This window comes from Babjeviella inositovora, assembly GCF_001661335.1.
Source record: "Babjeviella inositovora NRRL Y-12698 unplaced genomic scaffold BABINscaffold_1, whole genome shotgun sequence".
NCBI classification, from domain to species: Eukaryota; Fungi; Ascomycota; class Pichiomycetes; order Serinales; genus Babjeviella; species Babjeviella inositovora.
The window spans coordinates 790,275-805,677 of record NW_017566838.1 but is presented as its reverse complement, the minus strand read 5'-3'; the positions used below and the strand labels follow the sequence as shown (position 1 = coordinate 805,677).

Sequence of the window (15,403 nt, the reverse complement as noted above, 5' to 3'; positions counted from 1 at the left end):
CAAGGTTTCTATTTACTCCGTGTTTCAGAATGCCATGGAAATACTCCTGAAGATCTCCATGTTTCATCCCGTCATTCCTTCTAACCGTTTAAGGCTTCGTTTGCACGTTTGCGCAGAGCAGGGCTATTTCGCGTGACGTCAAGCAACAGCTCGGTGCCAAGAGGTGCTGAGCTAGCCTGTCTGGTGCTTCTACCGGCCATTCTTACTAAACTAAACGACGGCGATTATTTGGAGTGTACTCAACGCTCGAAGGCACCACTATAGTAGGATGATTTCATATATCAAGAAACGATACCGGCCGGTAACCTTTTTATAATGAGTGATCGGATGCCATGTTGTATGCTGGCCGGTTGAACCCTAACTCGCTTGACCTCGAATAGGTATGCCGCCATCTGCTGTAAAACATATCTCTCAACCACTATAGTCCTTGAGTTGATGCAGTAAATCTCTACTAGTAGCTAACCTCCAAACAATGCTATTGTTTAATTAGAGGACATTATTGCAGTATAAACTTCCCCGGTGCGTCTTTTCTATGCGTGATTACGTATACGTTTTGGCAGCCCTCATTGCCTAAACTGGCATACTATATAACTAACTAAATACGATCCACCACGAGTTTTGCTACATTCAGGATATTTAGAAAAAAAGTTGAAAAAAATGGGTAGAGAACCGCCCTGTTAAAAGCGCGTAGTACAATTACCCGTAATACGCTGAGACTAAGTGAGCGCTGCTGGGTCGTGCATAAATCAAAACACACGTGTACGGCCCTAAACCAATTAACTAGCACCAATCTCAGATGGTAACAGGAAAAAAAGACTATAGGAGACAGTAGGAAGTTCCAACCATTGCCAACCAATATACACATACACAAAATGGGTGCTCACGGACATGGTATGTACTGGCTTACGCTTTTGTTGTCTATTATGGCCGGGTTTACCGAAACTTCCAGGAGAGGCGACTGCTTCGCATGAGAATGCTACTAACATCTGATAGCTATAAAGACCGATCAAGGTTTCCAGACCTACAACCGTACGTACTCCAACTAACTGCGAGCCAAAAGGAGGAAATAGGGGTAATTTTTTGAGCCTGAAAGACTCTTATACATATCGAAAAGTTTCCGAATGGAACTCTTAGCTGTCCTTCCTTGTCGATGACAAGCCGTTATACTAACCCTTTCTAGAGCGTATGGGTAACATGCGTAACATTTGGAAGCTTTCTGGTAAGGCTGGTGCTTTTGTCTTCTTCTCCATGGGTGTTATCCCTACTTTGACCTGCTATTACATGTACAAGACTGAAAACGCCATCGATTTCCGCGGCGCCAAGAGAACCGAGAGCCTTATCAAGGACTACGTCCCAGAAAAGTACTAGGTTACTTCAACATATATACAGAATCTCACAGGGATTGCCTTTCCCTTCTGCAACCCAACTGCTAGACGTAACACGTCACCCTCTTCTCGTTTTAGTGAGCAAGTTCCTTAGATTTGACTTACTGTTTAAGCCTATTTATTCATGATTATTCTTATTGTAGGGAGGGCCACTTTACATATAGTAAGAGCGTTATCTAGACACTTAATTGAGAGTGTTAAAATTTTAACCTGTCATGCGTATATTATTTGACAATGTACAATTATCCCCGGTTTTTAATTAACGAGATATAATAAGCGGTTCACTTTTGTGTTAGAGCTGGGAACATGCTTACTTATTTATGGTCTACAGCTTTTAATGAAAATCGTGACTAATCTTAGTAAGATGCACAAGGCTTAAGACCAGAATTTGCTGTGCGTCATTACCGCCCATCAAAAATCTCAGTATATTGGTGATGCTGCTTTTTGAACTGAAGGAGTACCTATGACTTTTACAAACACCTAAGCTGAAAATTTCCGGATCATTATCGTACAGCGGAGGAGCCTTGATGCAATTTATTCATCTAGACAAAAGTCGGTATATATTATTAGTGGTATTCCATTATCCACCTGATTACTTGGTGAGCTTTAACTGAAACTCCACCAAGCCTGCCTTCATGCTTTTCAATATGTTAGGAGGACGGAGCCTCTTGGACGACGGGGTTTTTCCAGCACCCCCTAAACCCTCCACAAACTCACCATAGCCACCTCCGCGGACATGGAACTCACCTGTAACACAGCCCAGCTCTGGATCGAGCGAGTACTCCGACACAGAACCCTGGAGTTCTTCAGGTGAATTCTTTTGTGTCGACTTGCGGGAGGGCTTCAGTTTCGGCTTCTCCTCGACCTCATTTTTCTTCTTGGGAGTAGTGCTACCCCTACGAGAGGGATCGAGCGTCAGGTTGTTTTCAATCAGAAACGCCAGCGGGGAAAATTCGGCAGTCCATTCCAGACTAGAAAAGTGTTCCTGGAACGACAACGCAGAATCTGAGGCGGACGATGCGACAATGGTAGATGCTGCCGGCTTGACCCAGCCGTTGGCACTCTTTACCTTCCGAACTCCAGCCACGCTTCCTCGCTTTTTGGTGGCACCTCCCAGTCCCGATGCAGATGTCCCCGACTTCAGCTTCCAAGTCTCTTTCGGCGATGCCCCCGAGGTCTTGAGCATTCCTGTGGGTGATGTTTGTGAGGGAGAAGAACTGGAGAAGCTGTATGGCACAACATTCATGGGAGCTGGAAGACCACGGATGTGATCAGCAGTAGCAGAATCCCGCCTGGGGAGCTTGGGTAACGGTTTGTTGCGCTTTCCCACGGGCCTGTTTTTCACTGGTTGCTTGGGGAGCTGTGCCAACGGCGACAGATCGGACACAGACTCAGCAGGAGAGGCTGCCTGTGCAACTGAGTTGGAGGGAGCCAGAGGAGATTTCTCCAGGGAATCTTCGAGCATCGCGGAAAAACCGTCACCGTCCAAGAAGTTCAATACTATGGAGTCCGAGCAGTGGCCCGGGTTTCCCAGCTCAGAGTCATTTCCGGAGAACTGAAAATCCGGGGGTAGTGTGATTCCAAGACCTTCGACCATAGTTGGCTCTAGAAGCGAAGAATCATCGAAAAACCCCGCTATGCTTGTGGCATACGACAAATGATCGTCTTCGAACAAGTCGTCAAGCGTGACATCTGGTGTGCGCTGTGCAAGAAGGTACGGGTTGTCGCTGGTAAATGCGTAGTTTGTTTCTATCGGTGTTATTGGCCCCCCGAAGTTCTGAGCTCTTACGGGCGAGGGATCTGCGGGGACTGGCGGGTTCAGGGAGGACATGGGGGATGAGAAACTGCTGGTACTGCCCATCGTAGGCAGTGAAAACAGCGAGCCAGAGGTCTGGGAATTGAGGGGAACATTAAGAAACTGTGGAATGATGGGCGGCGCAAAAGGCACCAGCACCCGTCCTTTTTGGTGCTGAAGTTGTTGCTGAAGTTGCATCTGGTGTTGCATCTGCTGCATCTGCTGCTGGGTCTGCTGCTGGGTCTGCATTTGTTGTTGCATCTGCATCTGTTGTTGTATTTGTTGCTGTTGCAGACCCAGCATTTGTTGCTGAATCTGGGTCTGTAGCATCTGTTGTTGTAGAGCCGCAGTCTTCTGGTTCTGCCACTGGATATGCTGCTGCATTTGAACCTGCTGGTTGGGCAGCATAACCACGCCATTCGGGGGAATAAACTGCGGGTGGCTCATGTTCTTGACCATCATGTATTGATAGTTCGGCTTGTTTCGGTCTAGCATCTGTATCTGCGGGCCCGGAGCCTGAACCATGGGATGTTGCACGTATTGGCCCAGCTGGGCATTGCCCATGTAGTTATTCTGCCCCTGGAAGTTCATGGCAGTGTTCGAAACGAGTGTCCCACTGGGTGTGAAAAAAGTTGAATGATCTATCAGAGTTGTAGAACAGGTTCGGCAAGGGGCAGATCAATTCGTGCGTGTCAACTTTCAAGTGGCAGAAATGGCACAACGAAGGTGTGGGTATAGTTTCTTAAATGTAAACCCCGTAACCACAAGAATGAACAAATAGCAAAATCTCTGAGAGTAAAGGAGGCTTATGTGTCGCCAGTCTCTGTTTATCTTTCTGGGCCGTAAGGAATGCTCCGTGATGTGTGGTAACCTGAGGTCACATCCGGTATAAATTGCGAGGTGCGTTCTTGACGTACACCTGCCTCGTGATTTCGTCGTCACGGCATGCAGTACAGCCTTAGCGCCTTTCCAGAGGGACGACGCACAGATTCACGCGTAAAGTGTTCTAGTGCATGCATGCATGCGGCTCGTGTCACTCATTAAATAACCCGGACCGCCGTTCCGCTGCCTCGTCCAGGACCAACATCTTACTGAGAGCTGGGAAAAAAGGCCAGTCAGGAATCTCCTAGTGGGGACGCCTTCCGGTAGACAAGTTTGGGCGTTTCAACGTGGATCTGTAGATACCGGCACCTTCGTGGTGGACATGTAGAGGCGTCTTATGGCGAACCGGAGGAGTCCCGCTAGTGGACTTGCTTACTGACTTGTTACTGACCAGAAGGGAAACCCCTTCTGCGTCACAACGCATGCTATTGGCGGAAATAGTGGGATTCATCATTATGTGGCCTACTTTATAGTTATGCCTGAGGTATCGGATGTCAACGCACGTCGTGATCCTTCTTGAAAGAAGCGTGTCCGGCAACGCATCGCCAGTTACTCGCAAACTCGAATGGAGCAAGCAATAGATTATACACGAAGGAGAGTTTGCAAGAAACGGTGCACAGATAAAAGTCTATTAATAAGGCGTATCCCTTCTGAAGACCGTTTCGTTGTAACCCGCAACAGGCTTGTGAGTGGCTGCGGCAGGCTTCCTGGGAGCGGCACCAGTAAATATGGTGGTGCATCGCTTAGTGTGAAGGCGGCAGATTGGCGTCAAAGAGCCTCCCTCAATCTGCTTCCACATCCACTGATAAGGCTCGCAATAGGTGCCCGTGACAGATTATCGGTTGTATTTGAAGTCACAGATATACCAGCGGACTAAGAGGAGTTGCGTGGATTATGAACGGACGTATGAGCTTAGCTTGCATGCCATCTGGCAACGACCAGGGGTTAACTCGCGGTAACTGGCCACAGGTATGTTTCAGGTTACTCATGGTCTATTACTTAATTTTATCATTCTATCCACGCCTGAAAAGATGTCGCGTAATCGTTGCACAACTGAATGTCAATCACATGTATTTACAGCCTTGCTGGTGGGTATTGTTGCCTATTATGATGGGGTGGTGCGGCTATATGGACTGCGAGGTGCTACATTTTAAGTATTTTTTTTTACATAGAAACCGCCCCCAGCTGGAATCCACTTCCTTCGATGCCACGTACACGAGGCTAGACTAAAAATATAAAGGACAGGTGAATTTCTACACAAACCGGTCATTAGAAGTAATTTAACTGGTCCTTTGTAGGCTAGATACGAACTAGAATGGGATCTCTGGAGAAGCACGAAAGCTTCATTTCCGATGACTGGACCGGTATAGGTTTTACCTGCTAAGCTACGAGATTTCTGACTCACTTTTTCACTGACCTGGGTATGCCACTACAAGGCGAGAGTTTAGACAGCAGAGTGTGACGATGCTGGGCCCATGCAATGTGTCAGGGATGTCCCAATCCAGATTGTTTAGAGACCCACCAGGCTGGAAATCTGATCTCTCAAGTCTGATCTACCACGCCTCGCAATTGTACCTTTTTTTTCCCGGCAGCCGGAAAGTCCGACGGAACGAGCGTGGTTTTACGATATCTCTTGCTCGCTACTGCATATATGAGACTTGTTGCAAGCAGAATCTGGCATACCGTCACTGTACTACAAACGCTCGCTAGAACCACATACGCAGAGGTTCTAAAATCTACGGATCATGGTATTTTTTTAGCCGACTTAAACGTGGCTCTTAGACTGCATGCTACCGTCGAATGGGGTTGTGGATCCTTAGTGAGACCACTAGTGTCCGGAGATTTACAAGCCCCATATCCATGAATACACAGGGCCATGTCCGTATGCACTCGGTAAATCTCCCCACACACTCAACATTCAACTCTCCGGCATTTCCAAAACGCGCATACTTTCCCACTCTGAAACAACTGTAAACTGCTCTAGTGAGCCTATCTTGCATTCGAAGGTAACCGCCAAATTCACCCATGTACTTTAATAACTCTATCGGAAACGCATCTGCATACGCATTCTAGACCCACAATGGGGAGTCAGGGCGATTCAATAAACAGCTGCAAAAGGTACCGGGGCCTCCCCTATACTGGGTTTGGAGGGATTCGTGAAGCTCTTCCGGCTCGTCAAGTTAGGTTTGAGATTTTTCGTCAAAGGAGGAATCTCTGTCGGTGGCAGATTTGTGGCGCCACTTGGAGTCTTGACGACAAAAGTGAGATTATGTAGCTTCCTGCGTCTATGTTCTCCCTCGATATACGAGGGCGTCAAATACGGAGGCTCTATCCCACTCTTTAGCGGGGTGGATCTATCAATTATGGAGCTAAGCTTCTGCGAAGGGGAAGCTCCGGCGCCGTATCTCTCGCATTAGTGGTAACGCCTGCAGTAAGATCGGGGGCTGCTGCACAGGTGCCAGGCTGACACGTATGCCTCCTTGTTTTAGGGCCAATACCGCCTTGAAGACCAGCCTACAGGATGGCCGCCCACAGGTAGCAGGGGCAGCTGAAATACGTGTCACCTGATATGTCACCTGATATGTCACCTGATATATCACGTGCACGTCAATTTAATTTGTGTTTACAATGCCGCATCGGGTAAGAAAATGCACTGTCAAATCTGTGCCGCGTTAAAGGTTGGATCATCTTAAGAAACTTCTATTCTCACACCCTGCGCTGCCTTTCAGATTTCTAGCAGCTCATTGAATCTTTGCAGGCATCTTGCTATCCCATTGCTACCACTCCGTCATCCGCGGCCACCATAACCCATAACCGTCTCGCTGCCCCTATCATGTCCGCTTCCGTTATGCATTCCCAGAAGAAAGGCGTTGTCCCGGATGGCCACTCCGTTACCAACAGGCTACAGAACGAGCTTGTGCAGTTGATGATGAGCGGCACACCTGGGATCTCTGCCTTTCCCGAGTCTGACACTAACATCTTGAAGTGGACGGGAACGATTGAAGGTCCCCAGGGTACCCCATACGAGAGCTTGGTGTTTAAAATCAGCTTAGACTTTCCATCCAACTACCCATACACCGCGCCAACCATCATGTTTGTGTCACCGATGTGGCACCCAAACATTGATATGAAAGGAAACATCTGCCTCGACATATTGAAGGAAAAGTGGTCGGCGATCTATAACGTCCAGACGATCATGTTGTCTTTGCAGTCATTATTGGGAGAACCAAACAACAGCTCGCCGTTGAACGCACAGGCTGCGCAATTGTGGGACACAGACATGGACGAGTACAAGCGCTTGTTGATGCAGAGATACGAAGAGATTGAAGATTAGCATAGCTCTGCCCGGGAGCACCAAACATCCCCAAATTCTGTTAAAGCCATAAGTAATTTGTCGTATGACAATTCGTCAAAAAAAAAAAAAAAAACTTAACCTAATGATAACAAATTTAATCATAATTATCACGGTATTTTTTTAAAGCGAACCGGATGTAGTAACCTTGATATCTTGATGCCAATCCAATTTTATATAATCACTTGAGAGGCTTCACATCTATTTCGGAGCCAGATCCTAGTCACTCCACAAATGATTGACTACGAGAGGTAAACAGGAGAGAATATAATGCACGAAAGAAAGGCTAGGACCCGGGAAAAGAAGTATAAATTAGGTAGACAATAGCATATGAAGCTTTTGCGGCTAATCAAAGAACTTTCTGGTGGCGGATGGTCCGTACAACTCTAATCTAATCGCAGGCAAGGACTCCTCGCTCAACAACTTCAATCTCTCTTCCAAGGTGTTGTCAATTTCGATCTTACCGGTGGAATTGATAATGACAATCCCACCAGCCAGATCTGCGCTGAGGAAATCGTTCTCCAAAACCTTAACCTCACACTTGAGGCCAGATTGGTCTTCCAAGGTCTTGACGGCAGCTGGGATACATTCCTTGACCAAGGAGATGTCGGCCTCACGAACACGCAAGGAGATTTCGGTTTCTAATAAGGCCAACAAACCTTCCTCAATCAAACCGGTCACGAGTGGCTTGTACTTAGTCTTGTCAGCGGAAACGGATTGCAATTGCTTCTCAGCGTCATCAAAAATGGAGTTGAGGACTTCTTCACGGGTAGAGAGGATCTTTAATCTGGTCTTGTTGGCGATGGTAGATTTGGTGATCTGCTGGGCCAACGCTGCCTTCTTCAACTTGGCTTGGTAGGTGGTGTCCAAAGAGGCCGTCTCGTTACGCACAATGGTGGACTTTTCGATCTGGTATTCCTCATCGGCCTAAAGGAGTTAGTAGTTGCTAGGGTAAGGCGTGGAGATGGAGAGAGCATTATGAGCAGTAGGACGTGTCATATCCAAGACCATAGTCTAACAGATTCAAACAGTAGGACACGCCAATCAAGAGGCTGAATTCTACCGTGGAGTACAAACCTCGGACAAACCCCGGACAAAGCCCAGTAGACCTTCCGAAGATACCTTGCAGCAGCATGATTTATCAATAGATGGGCAATTCGGAAAATGAAATACTCTAGTGTCCCATTGCAGCCCTATTTTGTCGCGGATGTAACCAACAGTCTCAAAGGATAATAACATTGTCACTGGCAATGTCATTGTGTGTAATCTCGATTAATTCAACGACTAACGTATTCAGGGATTACCAGTTCCTTTGCTGAACAGAGAAAACAATCTCAAATGCACATCCTATGGTATCACACTCTTTTCAAATCACCAATTAACATACATACCTTCATCTTGATTTCTTCGGCCTTTTCCTGGGCTTCCTTCTTGATGAAAGCCTCCATCTTACGGAGTTCGGAAGCGACCTACGTCGTGTTAGTTCTCAGTTGCTCAAAGGAATAGCGCCAATCGGGCATATACGTACTTGGTCGTTACTCAAAGCAGTAGCGGCAGACATTATTCAGATGTAATATATGGTGCTATGGGGACAGAGAGGTGGGATAAACGAAAAGTGTCTGATATAGACGTTGAAATGGCTGTTGGTTTGTTTCGGTAATCGGTTTTTCCTACACGCTATCGACGTCTATCTATGGCGCGCCCCTTACTGAGGGCCACAGGGGAGGGGGGGAACCTCTCTAGAGGGCTATGAGATAACCAGCGCACAATGCTCACGGACGTCGTGACACATGTGCTAGTCCATGGATATCCGGTACATATTGCTTACGGAACGGACAGGGGAGAGGAGCGGCTAAGTAATGCCGTATTCGTGTGATGGCAGGAATAGTTTCAACAATTTGCAAGCTCTAAACTGGACGAATAAGGACATGCTGAAAAAGACTAATTTGGACAACCGGACAAACATTTGATACCACAATAATCGTGGCTTTTGAACAAGGCATGCTAGAGGAACGGCATAGTTGTAAGTATTCAAGAGGGTGGGGCTATTCCTCAGACATGGTGCTTTAATGGTCAAACAGCCAGCCTTTAAAATTCAAAGAGTGATTCCCCTACCAACGAAACTGAGGTTAACCTGGTAGAGTAACAGATAACAAACCTGGGAGAGTAACAGATAACAAACCTCCGGCACCTCTATCAGCACCCAGCCGCATGGGTGCGGCTGCACATCACGTGAACAAAAGTTTATAAACCCAGAGCAAAACTTGACGTTATTGATATTCGGCGGTTCACCGAAATCACTTGAATCAGCACCGTCACCTTCAATTCAGCACAATAACACAGCATCGATTCTACTAATAGCTGCTTTCCCCCCAATCACATGTTACTTAGCCGCCGGTTGCCCATGCCGGGCGGAAAGGCATGTCGGTACCTCAACACCTTCTCCGCGCTACGCCAAGAGCCGCGGGTGAACGAGGTCGGGATCCAGTACATCTCTGCCCAACTCCATAACCTGGTGTTTCCGGGAAACCCCATTGACCCCAAAACGCTAAAAGCACGGCTCGGCGCAAAATCGAGTAAGAGCCGAGGAAGCTCTACAACCCTGCCGGCCCATCTCCAGGAGAAGATCGCGCTAGCGCGAAAGTACCTCGCCAATAATGATTTGTTAGGCAAAAAGACACTCATTACGGACCCCATCGCCTTTGATATCCCACCGTTGCAGGGCCGCGACTTGGACGAGCACTTTCACCGCTTGGGCCTCTTCTGTGCGGATCCGTATCTCGAGTACGCCACGACGTTCTCCCAGAAATCTACGCCCAGCCTTCCCCAGGAAGACGCATGGATATTCCAATCGGGCTGGACACGGTACGCCAAGGGGAAAAAACCTTGCAAGGTGGAGTATCCGCTTGAGGAGAAGCTCGTGTTTGACGTAGAATGCCTATACAAGCTCTCGCCTTATCCGGTGATGGCGACTGCCGTGAGCGAGACAGCGTGGTACGCGTGGGTTTCGCCGTTTCTCACCAAAGAGTCGACCCTGATGGAGCACTTGATCCCCATGGGGTGCCATGGGGCTCCGAAGTTGATTGTGGGGCACAACGTGGGCTACGACCGGTCACGAATTCTTGAAGAGTACCACATGACGCAGTCGAAGGCATTTTACCTCGACACAATGAGTCTCCACGTAGCCATCAACGGATTGAGCTCGCGGCAGCGCGGGTCCTGGATGAAGCACAAGAAGAAGTTGCGTACGGCCGACGAGTACATCCGCGAAGAGGCGAATTCCGGCTTTGATATCAACGAGACCGATGTTTCTGACTTGATGAATGACATCTCTGTGGACCGAGAGGATGACCCGTGGTTGGAGGTGACTAGCATGAACTCCTTGGCCTACGTGGCCGAGCTTCACTGTGGAGTCACGATGGACAAAGCGGACCGCGACTACTTCTCGCTCGAGGACGCGGAGCCCATCCGCGAGAACTTTGCGCGATTGATGCTGTACTGTGCCACAGACGTCGACACCACGTTCCAGGTGTTTGCCAAGACGTTTCCAAAGTTCCGCGAGCACGTGCCGCACCCGGTGTCCTTCGCCGCATTGCGCCAGATTGGGACGTCGTTCTTGCCCACTACGCGCAAGTGGGATGCGTTTGTGGCCAACTCCGAGGCGGTGTACCAGCAGAGCATTGTTAAGGTCGAGCAGCGGTTGCGCGACCTAGCAGAGGAGGCGGTGCTCATGCGAGAAGACGCATCTGAACCTTGGAAGGATGACTTTTGGTTGTCGCAGCTTGACTGGAAGATCACCCCGATGCAATACACCAAAAAGGGCCTTCCGCGCAAGAACCAGCGCATGCCGGGGTATCCCGAGTGGTACAAGTCGCTCTGTCCGACCGGCTCCGACAAAGCCGTGGTCAAGAGCAAGGGCAGGATCGCCTGCCTTCTCTTCAAGCTCCAATGGGAGGGATGTCCCATTGTCTGGTTCGACAGTCAAGGCTGGTGCTTCCAAGTGCCCCTTAGCAGGGTCCAGGAGATGATAAAGAAGAACTACAACGTGTGTGAGTTTCGCACAGGTCGGGAGGAGGTCCGGCGCCGTGCAGAGGATCGTCGGCTCCAGCGGCTCATCCAGAAAGAGCTCAACCCCGAGATGGAGATGAAGCCGGAGATCGAGGTTGAACCTGAGGTCAAAGCCCCGAAACCGAAGAAACGGGAGAAAACTGGCCCAAAGAAGGTGAGTGACTTTGAGGCCACTGAGACAGATCTTGCGCTTCTGGAAAAGTTGCGGGGAAACTTTGAGTATGAGTTGTTTCGGGTCCCGCACCCCGACGGCCCGAATCAGCGGTGTGCAATTTTGATGAGCAAGGCGTACCATAAGTTTGCTGAAAAGGGAATATTGACGTCGCAGTTTGAACACGCACAGCAGGCATTTGTTCTGAACTCCATGTCCTCCTATTGGGTGTCGTCCCGTCTGAGAATTGCGCAGCAGTTTGTTGTGTACAACGATGATCAAAAGAACAAGCGAGACTTCGGCACCGAGTCCAAAATGGGGATCATCCTCCCGAAAATCCAGTCGATGGGAACGGTAACTCGTAGATCTGTTGAAAACACCTGGCTCACCGCCTCCAACGCCAAGAAGACTAGAATCGGGTCCGAGTTGAAATCCTTGATCGAGGCTCCACCAGGCTACTGCTTTGTGGGCGCCGATGTAGACTCCGAAGAGCTCTGGATCGCATCCTTGGTCGGTGACTCGATCTTTAAGCTTCACGGCGGCACGGCGTTGGGCTGGATGACGCTTGAAGGGACCAAGAGCGAGGGCACGGATTTGCACTCCAAGACCGCTAACATTTTGGGAATCAGCAGAAACGAAGCCAAGGTATTTAACTACGGGCGGATCTACGGGGCCGGATTGAAGTTTGCATGCACATTGTTAAAGCAGTTCAATCCGACGTTGACCGAGGAACAGGCCGCAGAGACGGCCCAGAAGTTGTACGATGCGACCAAGGGTAAACGACTTCCCTCAGGGCCGAAGTTTGCCGGCAAGATGACTTGGTTCGGTGGCAGTGAAAGCGTGGTGTTTAATCGGTTGGAGATGATTGCGGAGCAAGAGGTGCCTCGGACGCCGATTTTGGGAGCAGGGATCACCCAGGCGTTGACCAAAAAATATTTAAAGGTCAACAGCTACTTGCCGTCACGTATTAACTGGGCGATCCAGTCGTCCGGCGTGGATTACTTGCACTTGCTTCTCGTTGGGATGGAGTACCTCATTCGCTTGTACAAAGTCGACGCCAGATTACTCATTACGGTCCACGATGAGGTGCGGTACATGGTGAAGGAAGAGGACAAGTACAAAACTACGTTATTAATGCAGATCTGCAACTTGTGGACCAGAGCGATGTTTGCACAGCAGTTAGGGATCAGTGAGATCCCTCAGTCCTGTGCGTTCTTCAGCGCCGTCGACGTGGACCACGTATTGCGTAAGGAGGTTGATATGGATTGTGTCACGCCTTCCAACCTGGTACCTATCCGACCAGGCGAGTCGTTGACCATCGAAGAAACGTTGACAAAGTGTGCCACGTCTCACGGCTCTCTCTTAGGCGAGGCTGATTCGTTGGATTTGTCTCACTATGAGTACTCTCCGCGTGTCCCAGTGTTTGCTGATATTGATAGCCAGTACTCCCCGTCAATGTTGAATCGGTTTATCGAGTTGCAAGTGGCCAAGGATGAGGATGAGTTCAAGGCCGTTCGGAGAAAGTCTAGACAGATGCAACAGTATGCCCCCCAGGACGACGAAAGCGGTTATTTAAAAAAAGAACCGGTGGTGAAAACCAAAGCCGTCCCCACAGCGGTAAAAGCTAGGACTTCACTGAAAACTAAGGGTGCTATAGTGATTACGCCGCCTGATACAATGTACGAGGAGTATTTGGCAAAACGGACTGAGCTGAGCTACACACCAGAGTTTGAAGAGGGCCCATTGGACGCGTTAGAGTTTGAGATGATGCAGAAGTACGAAGACCAGATGTTCAAGCGGAAGAAGACACCAGAGCGGAAATACCAGCGGTACTAAGCACGTGGTAGATATTATGTCAGCAGTGGAAGCCATGGAAGGTTTCTACTGTTGTATATGTAAATAGAATTGTTTCCCATTTTTTTGTTCGATTGGGTTTAATATATGGTTACCGGGACAAAGGAATTTGGCGTAACATTATAGGAGACGAGGTCGAGGAGCTAGTGTATATACACTTTTTCAGCAACCGCCCAAATATGTAAATGCTTCGAATTCTAAGATCTTTCTCGGTGAATGTCCAAATATTCAATTAAAATCACACTAGAAAGGATAGATGAATAGACTGATCAGTAGGGAGATAGAAGAACTGCCTCAACACATACCTTTAATCCATACTTCTCATCAATATACCCACTTTTCCGTAAATGGATTTAGGTGACTACTCTGAGTAGCTTCCCAACCTTGAGTTTTTAGCTCAAGGCCGACCTGGCTAGAAAAAGTACTTAGAGGCTAATGCACCCAAGTTATGACGCTTCTTCCTCTGGAACGTACCCAAGAATCTAATTTCTGCCGGTAAATCATGAGACATGTTCTCGAAATCATCTCTGGAAATATCTTCATCCGTAGACCTTATAAGCGATATGCTTGTATTATCTGTGGACTGTAAAGTAGGGTACACCAATTCATCTCGGATAAGGGTTGGCTCATTGAGTGAGGCTTGAATCATGGAATTGGCCAAGAAGCAGTAGAGACGGATCCAAAGAGCGACTGCTTTTCGCGTAAAGACTTTCCCATAGTACTTGTGTAGTGTCTCAACGACCGCTTCCCCCAAAATTTGGAAATGACGTGACAGCGCACCAAAGATTCTGCTGTGTTTTCGCCCTAGGTTGGCCAAATATCCGTCTAAGGTGGATAAGCATTCAATGTTTTCCATACAAAGATGCATCAACCCGGCAAAAGAGCGAGTTTGGTGGTCAATGGCCGGCATCAACGCCACCGCAGAGGGCTGTTTTCGTTGAACACAGGCATAGGTTTGCTCCCAAAAGTGAATAGTACCAAAGGGCGTTTGTTTGGAGTTCACCGTGCCTTCATAGGCTGTACCCACAGCTTCCGATATCCATGTGGCCTTAAGCGTGGCGATCTCTGCCTCCGTGAACACTGCCTCCATATGCGAGTAGATGCCGGTCGTATGTCTTGTCTCTTTCACGGGACTATTAGAAATCAGAGTATTGGAAGCGAGAGAGTCTGTATCATGGGAGCGCGAAAGCGGGAACTTGTCAAACAAGGAGGATAAATCCGATACGGAATCACCGAAGCCAACCGGCGAGGGTGAGGTTTTGGAAATATCAGCTGGTCCTAGTAAACTTAGATTGGTGCTGGCAGTTAGCATTTTAAATGGTATGGGGTTGCCTTTTCTGGTTCTCAGTGAGCAGTGTACCATTTTACTACAATGGTAATTTCTGGCCATGCGTGACAGGGTTCATTTATAAGGCGCCGTAGAACAAAGAGCTATTCTACCACGGGCCTCCCTAGACACGAAACGCGAAGCATGATCCTTGTCTTTGGGCATCACATGTCTTGCGCTTACTGGGGCGCATTATGCTACTGTGGAACTAGGTGGCATATGTAACACCGGGCATCTTAAGGCGATTAAAGTATAACATAAGGTTTGCTAAGGAGAATTTCCCCATCCGAGCAAGATCCTCGGACCTTTCATGGTACATCTTGTAGAGGGGCGTGGGAGCTTGCAATTTTTGTTTACGTGCCTTAAGGTCTAGGCACCACACAGCTATTAAAGCCATGCCTGTTGCATCGTGCATATAAAGCAGACTATGGGGATCAGCGGCACAGGACCTGTATGGATTAAGGGCCACATTCAGCGGGGGTGGGAAGGGTGAAAAAAATCGGATTCTGGCTGATCTAATGGCGGCACCATGCAGGTGTGATTCGAGCCAGATCAAGAGCGAAAACCTCTAACATTAAATTTTCAAACC

General features: G+C 48.5%; 8 protein-coding genes across 8 annotated transcripts; 4 read left to right on the top strand and 4 right to left on the bottom strand.

The window, feature by feature from the left end:
• Nucleotides 1-701: 701 nt before the first annotated feature.
• On the bottom strand, nt 702-1,085 carry BABINDRAFT_73022 (uncharacterized protein). The gene has a single exon (XM_019132601.1). The coding sequence runs from the start codon at nt 984-986 to the stop codon at nt 777-779; it is 210 nt and encodes a 69-aa protein (XP_018987829.1). The 5' UTR covers nt 987-1,085; the 3' UTR covers nt 702-776.
• Nucleotides 846-1,421, top strand: BABINDRAFT_159076 (uncharacterized protein). Its single transcript, XM_019127449.1, has 2 exons — nt 846-891; nt 994-1,421. Exon 2 carries the CDS (start codon nt 1,195-1,197, stop codon nt 1,366-1,368), a length of 174 nt encoding a protein of 57 aa, XP_018987828.1. The 5' UTR covers nt 846-891; nt 994-1,194; the 3' UTR covers nt 1,369-1,421.
• A 457-nt stretch (nt 1,422-1,878) lies between these two features.
• BABINDRAFT_159075 (uncharacterized protein) lies at nt 1,879-4,027 on the bottom strand. The gene has a single exon (XM_019127448.1). It carries the CDS (start codon nt 3,769-3,771, stop codon nt 1,978-1,980), a length of 1,794 nt encoding a protein of 597 aa, XP_018987827.1. The 5' UTR covers nt 3,772-4,027; the 3' UTR covers nt 1,879-1,977.
• A 1,382-nt stretch (nt 4,028-5,409) lies between these two features.
• On the top strand, nt 5,410-5,812 carry BABINDRAFT_72949 (uncharacterized protein). Its single transcript, XM_019132598.1, has one exon. It carries the CDS (start codon nt 5,527-5,529, stop codon nt 5,770-5,772), a length of 246 nt encoding a protein of 81 aa, XP_018987826.1. The 5' UTR covers nt 5,410-5,526; the 3' UTR covers nt 5,773-5,812.
• A 1,098-nt stretch (nt 5,813-6,910) lies between these two features.
• BABINDRAFT_31128 (uncharacterized protein) lies at nt 6,911-7,396 on the top strand (the record flags this gene model as incomplete). Its single annotated transcript, XM_019131521.1, has 1 exon — nt 6,911-7,396. The coding sequence occupies one exon, from the start codon at nt 6,911-6,913 to the stop codon at nt 7,394-7,396; it is 486 nt and encodes a 161-aa protein (XP_018987825.1).
• A 181-nt stretch (nt 7,397-7,577) lies between these two features.
• VMA4 (H(+)-transporting V1 sector ATPase subunit E) lies at nt 7,578-9,384 on the bottom strand. Its single transcript, XM_019132599.1, has 3 exons — nt 8,943-9,384; nt 8,806-8,883; nt 7,578-8,341 (listed from the first exon to the last, which is right to left on the bottom strand). Exons 1-3 carry the CDS (start codon nt 8,973-8,975, stop codon nt 7,760-7,762), a joined length of 693 nt encoding a protein of 230 aa, XP_018987824.1. The 5' UTR covers nt 8,976-9,384; the 3' UTR covers nt 7,578-7,759.
• BABINDRAFT_159071 (DNA-directed DNA polymerase gamma) lies at nt 9,344-13,693 on the top strand. The gene has a single exon (XM_019127447.1). It carries the CDS (start codon nt 9,819-9,821, stop codon nt 13,467-13,469), a length of 3,651 nt encoding a protein of 1,216 aa, XP_018987823.1. The 5' UTR covers nt 9,344-9,818; the 3' UTR covers nt 13,470-13,693.
• Nucleotides 13,654-15,127, bottom strand: BABINDRAFT_72944 (globin). The gene is made up of 2 exons (XM_019132597.1): nt 13,793-15,127; nt 13,654-13,730 (listed from the first exon to the last, which is right to left on the bottom strand). The coding sequence occupies exon 1, from the start codon at nt 14,875-14,877 to the stop codon at nt 13,900-13,902; it is 978 nt and encodes a 325-aa protein (XP_018987822.1). The 5' UTR covers nt 14,878-15,127; the 3' UTR covers nt 13,654-13,730; nt 13,793-13,899.
• Nucleotides 15,128-15,403: the final 276 nt, after the last annotated feature.

Bases quoted from the DNA above. Each gene is read 5' to 3' on its own strand.
- BABINDRAFT_73022 (XM_019132601.1), bottom strand. From the start codon at position 986: ATGTTAGTAGCATTCTCATGCGAAGCAGTCGCCTCTCCTGGAAGTTTC.
- BABINDRAFT_159076 (XM_019127449.1), top strand. From the start codon at position 1,195: ATGCGTAACATTTGGAAGCTTTCTGGTAAGGCTGGTGCTTTTGTCTTC.
- VMA4 (XM_019132599.1), bottom strand. From the start codon at position 8,975: ATGTCTGCCGCTACTGCTTTGAGTAACGACCAA. The intron at 8,884-8,942 runs GTACGTATATGC...AACACGACGTAG, and splicing joins CTGCTTTGAGTAACGACCAA to GTCGCTTCCGAACTCCGTAA. The intron at 8,342-8,805 runs GTATGTATGTTA...TAACTCCTTTAG, and splicing joins CCGAAGAAATCAAGATGAAG to GCCGATGAGGAATACCAGAT.
- BABINDRAFT_72949 (XM_019132598.1), top strand. From the start codon at position 5,527: ATGCTGGGCCCATGCAATGTGTCAGGGATGTCCCAATCCAGATTGTTT.
- BABINDRAFT_72944 (XM_019132597.1), bottom strand. From the start codon at position 14,877: ATGGCCAGAAATTACCATTGTAGTAAAATGGTACACTGCTCACTGAGA.
- BABINDRAFT_159071 (XM_019127447.1), top strand. From the start codon at position 9,819: ATGCCGGGCGGAAAGGCATGTCGGTACCTCAACACCTTCTCCGCGCTA.
- BABINDRAFT_159075 (XM_019127448.1), bottom strand. From the start codon at position 3,771: ATGAACTTCCAGGGGCAGAATAACTACATGGGCAATGCCCAGCTGGGC.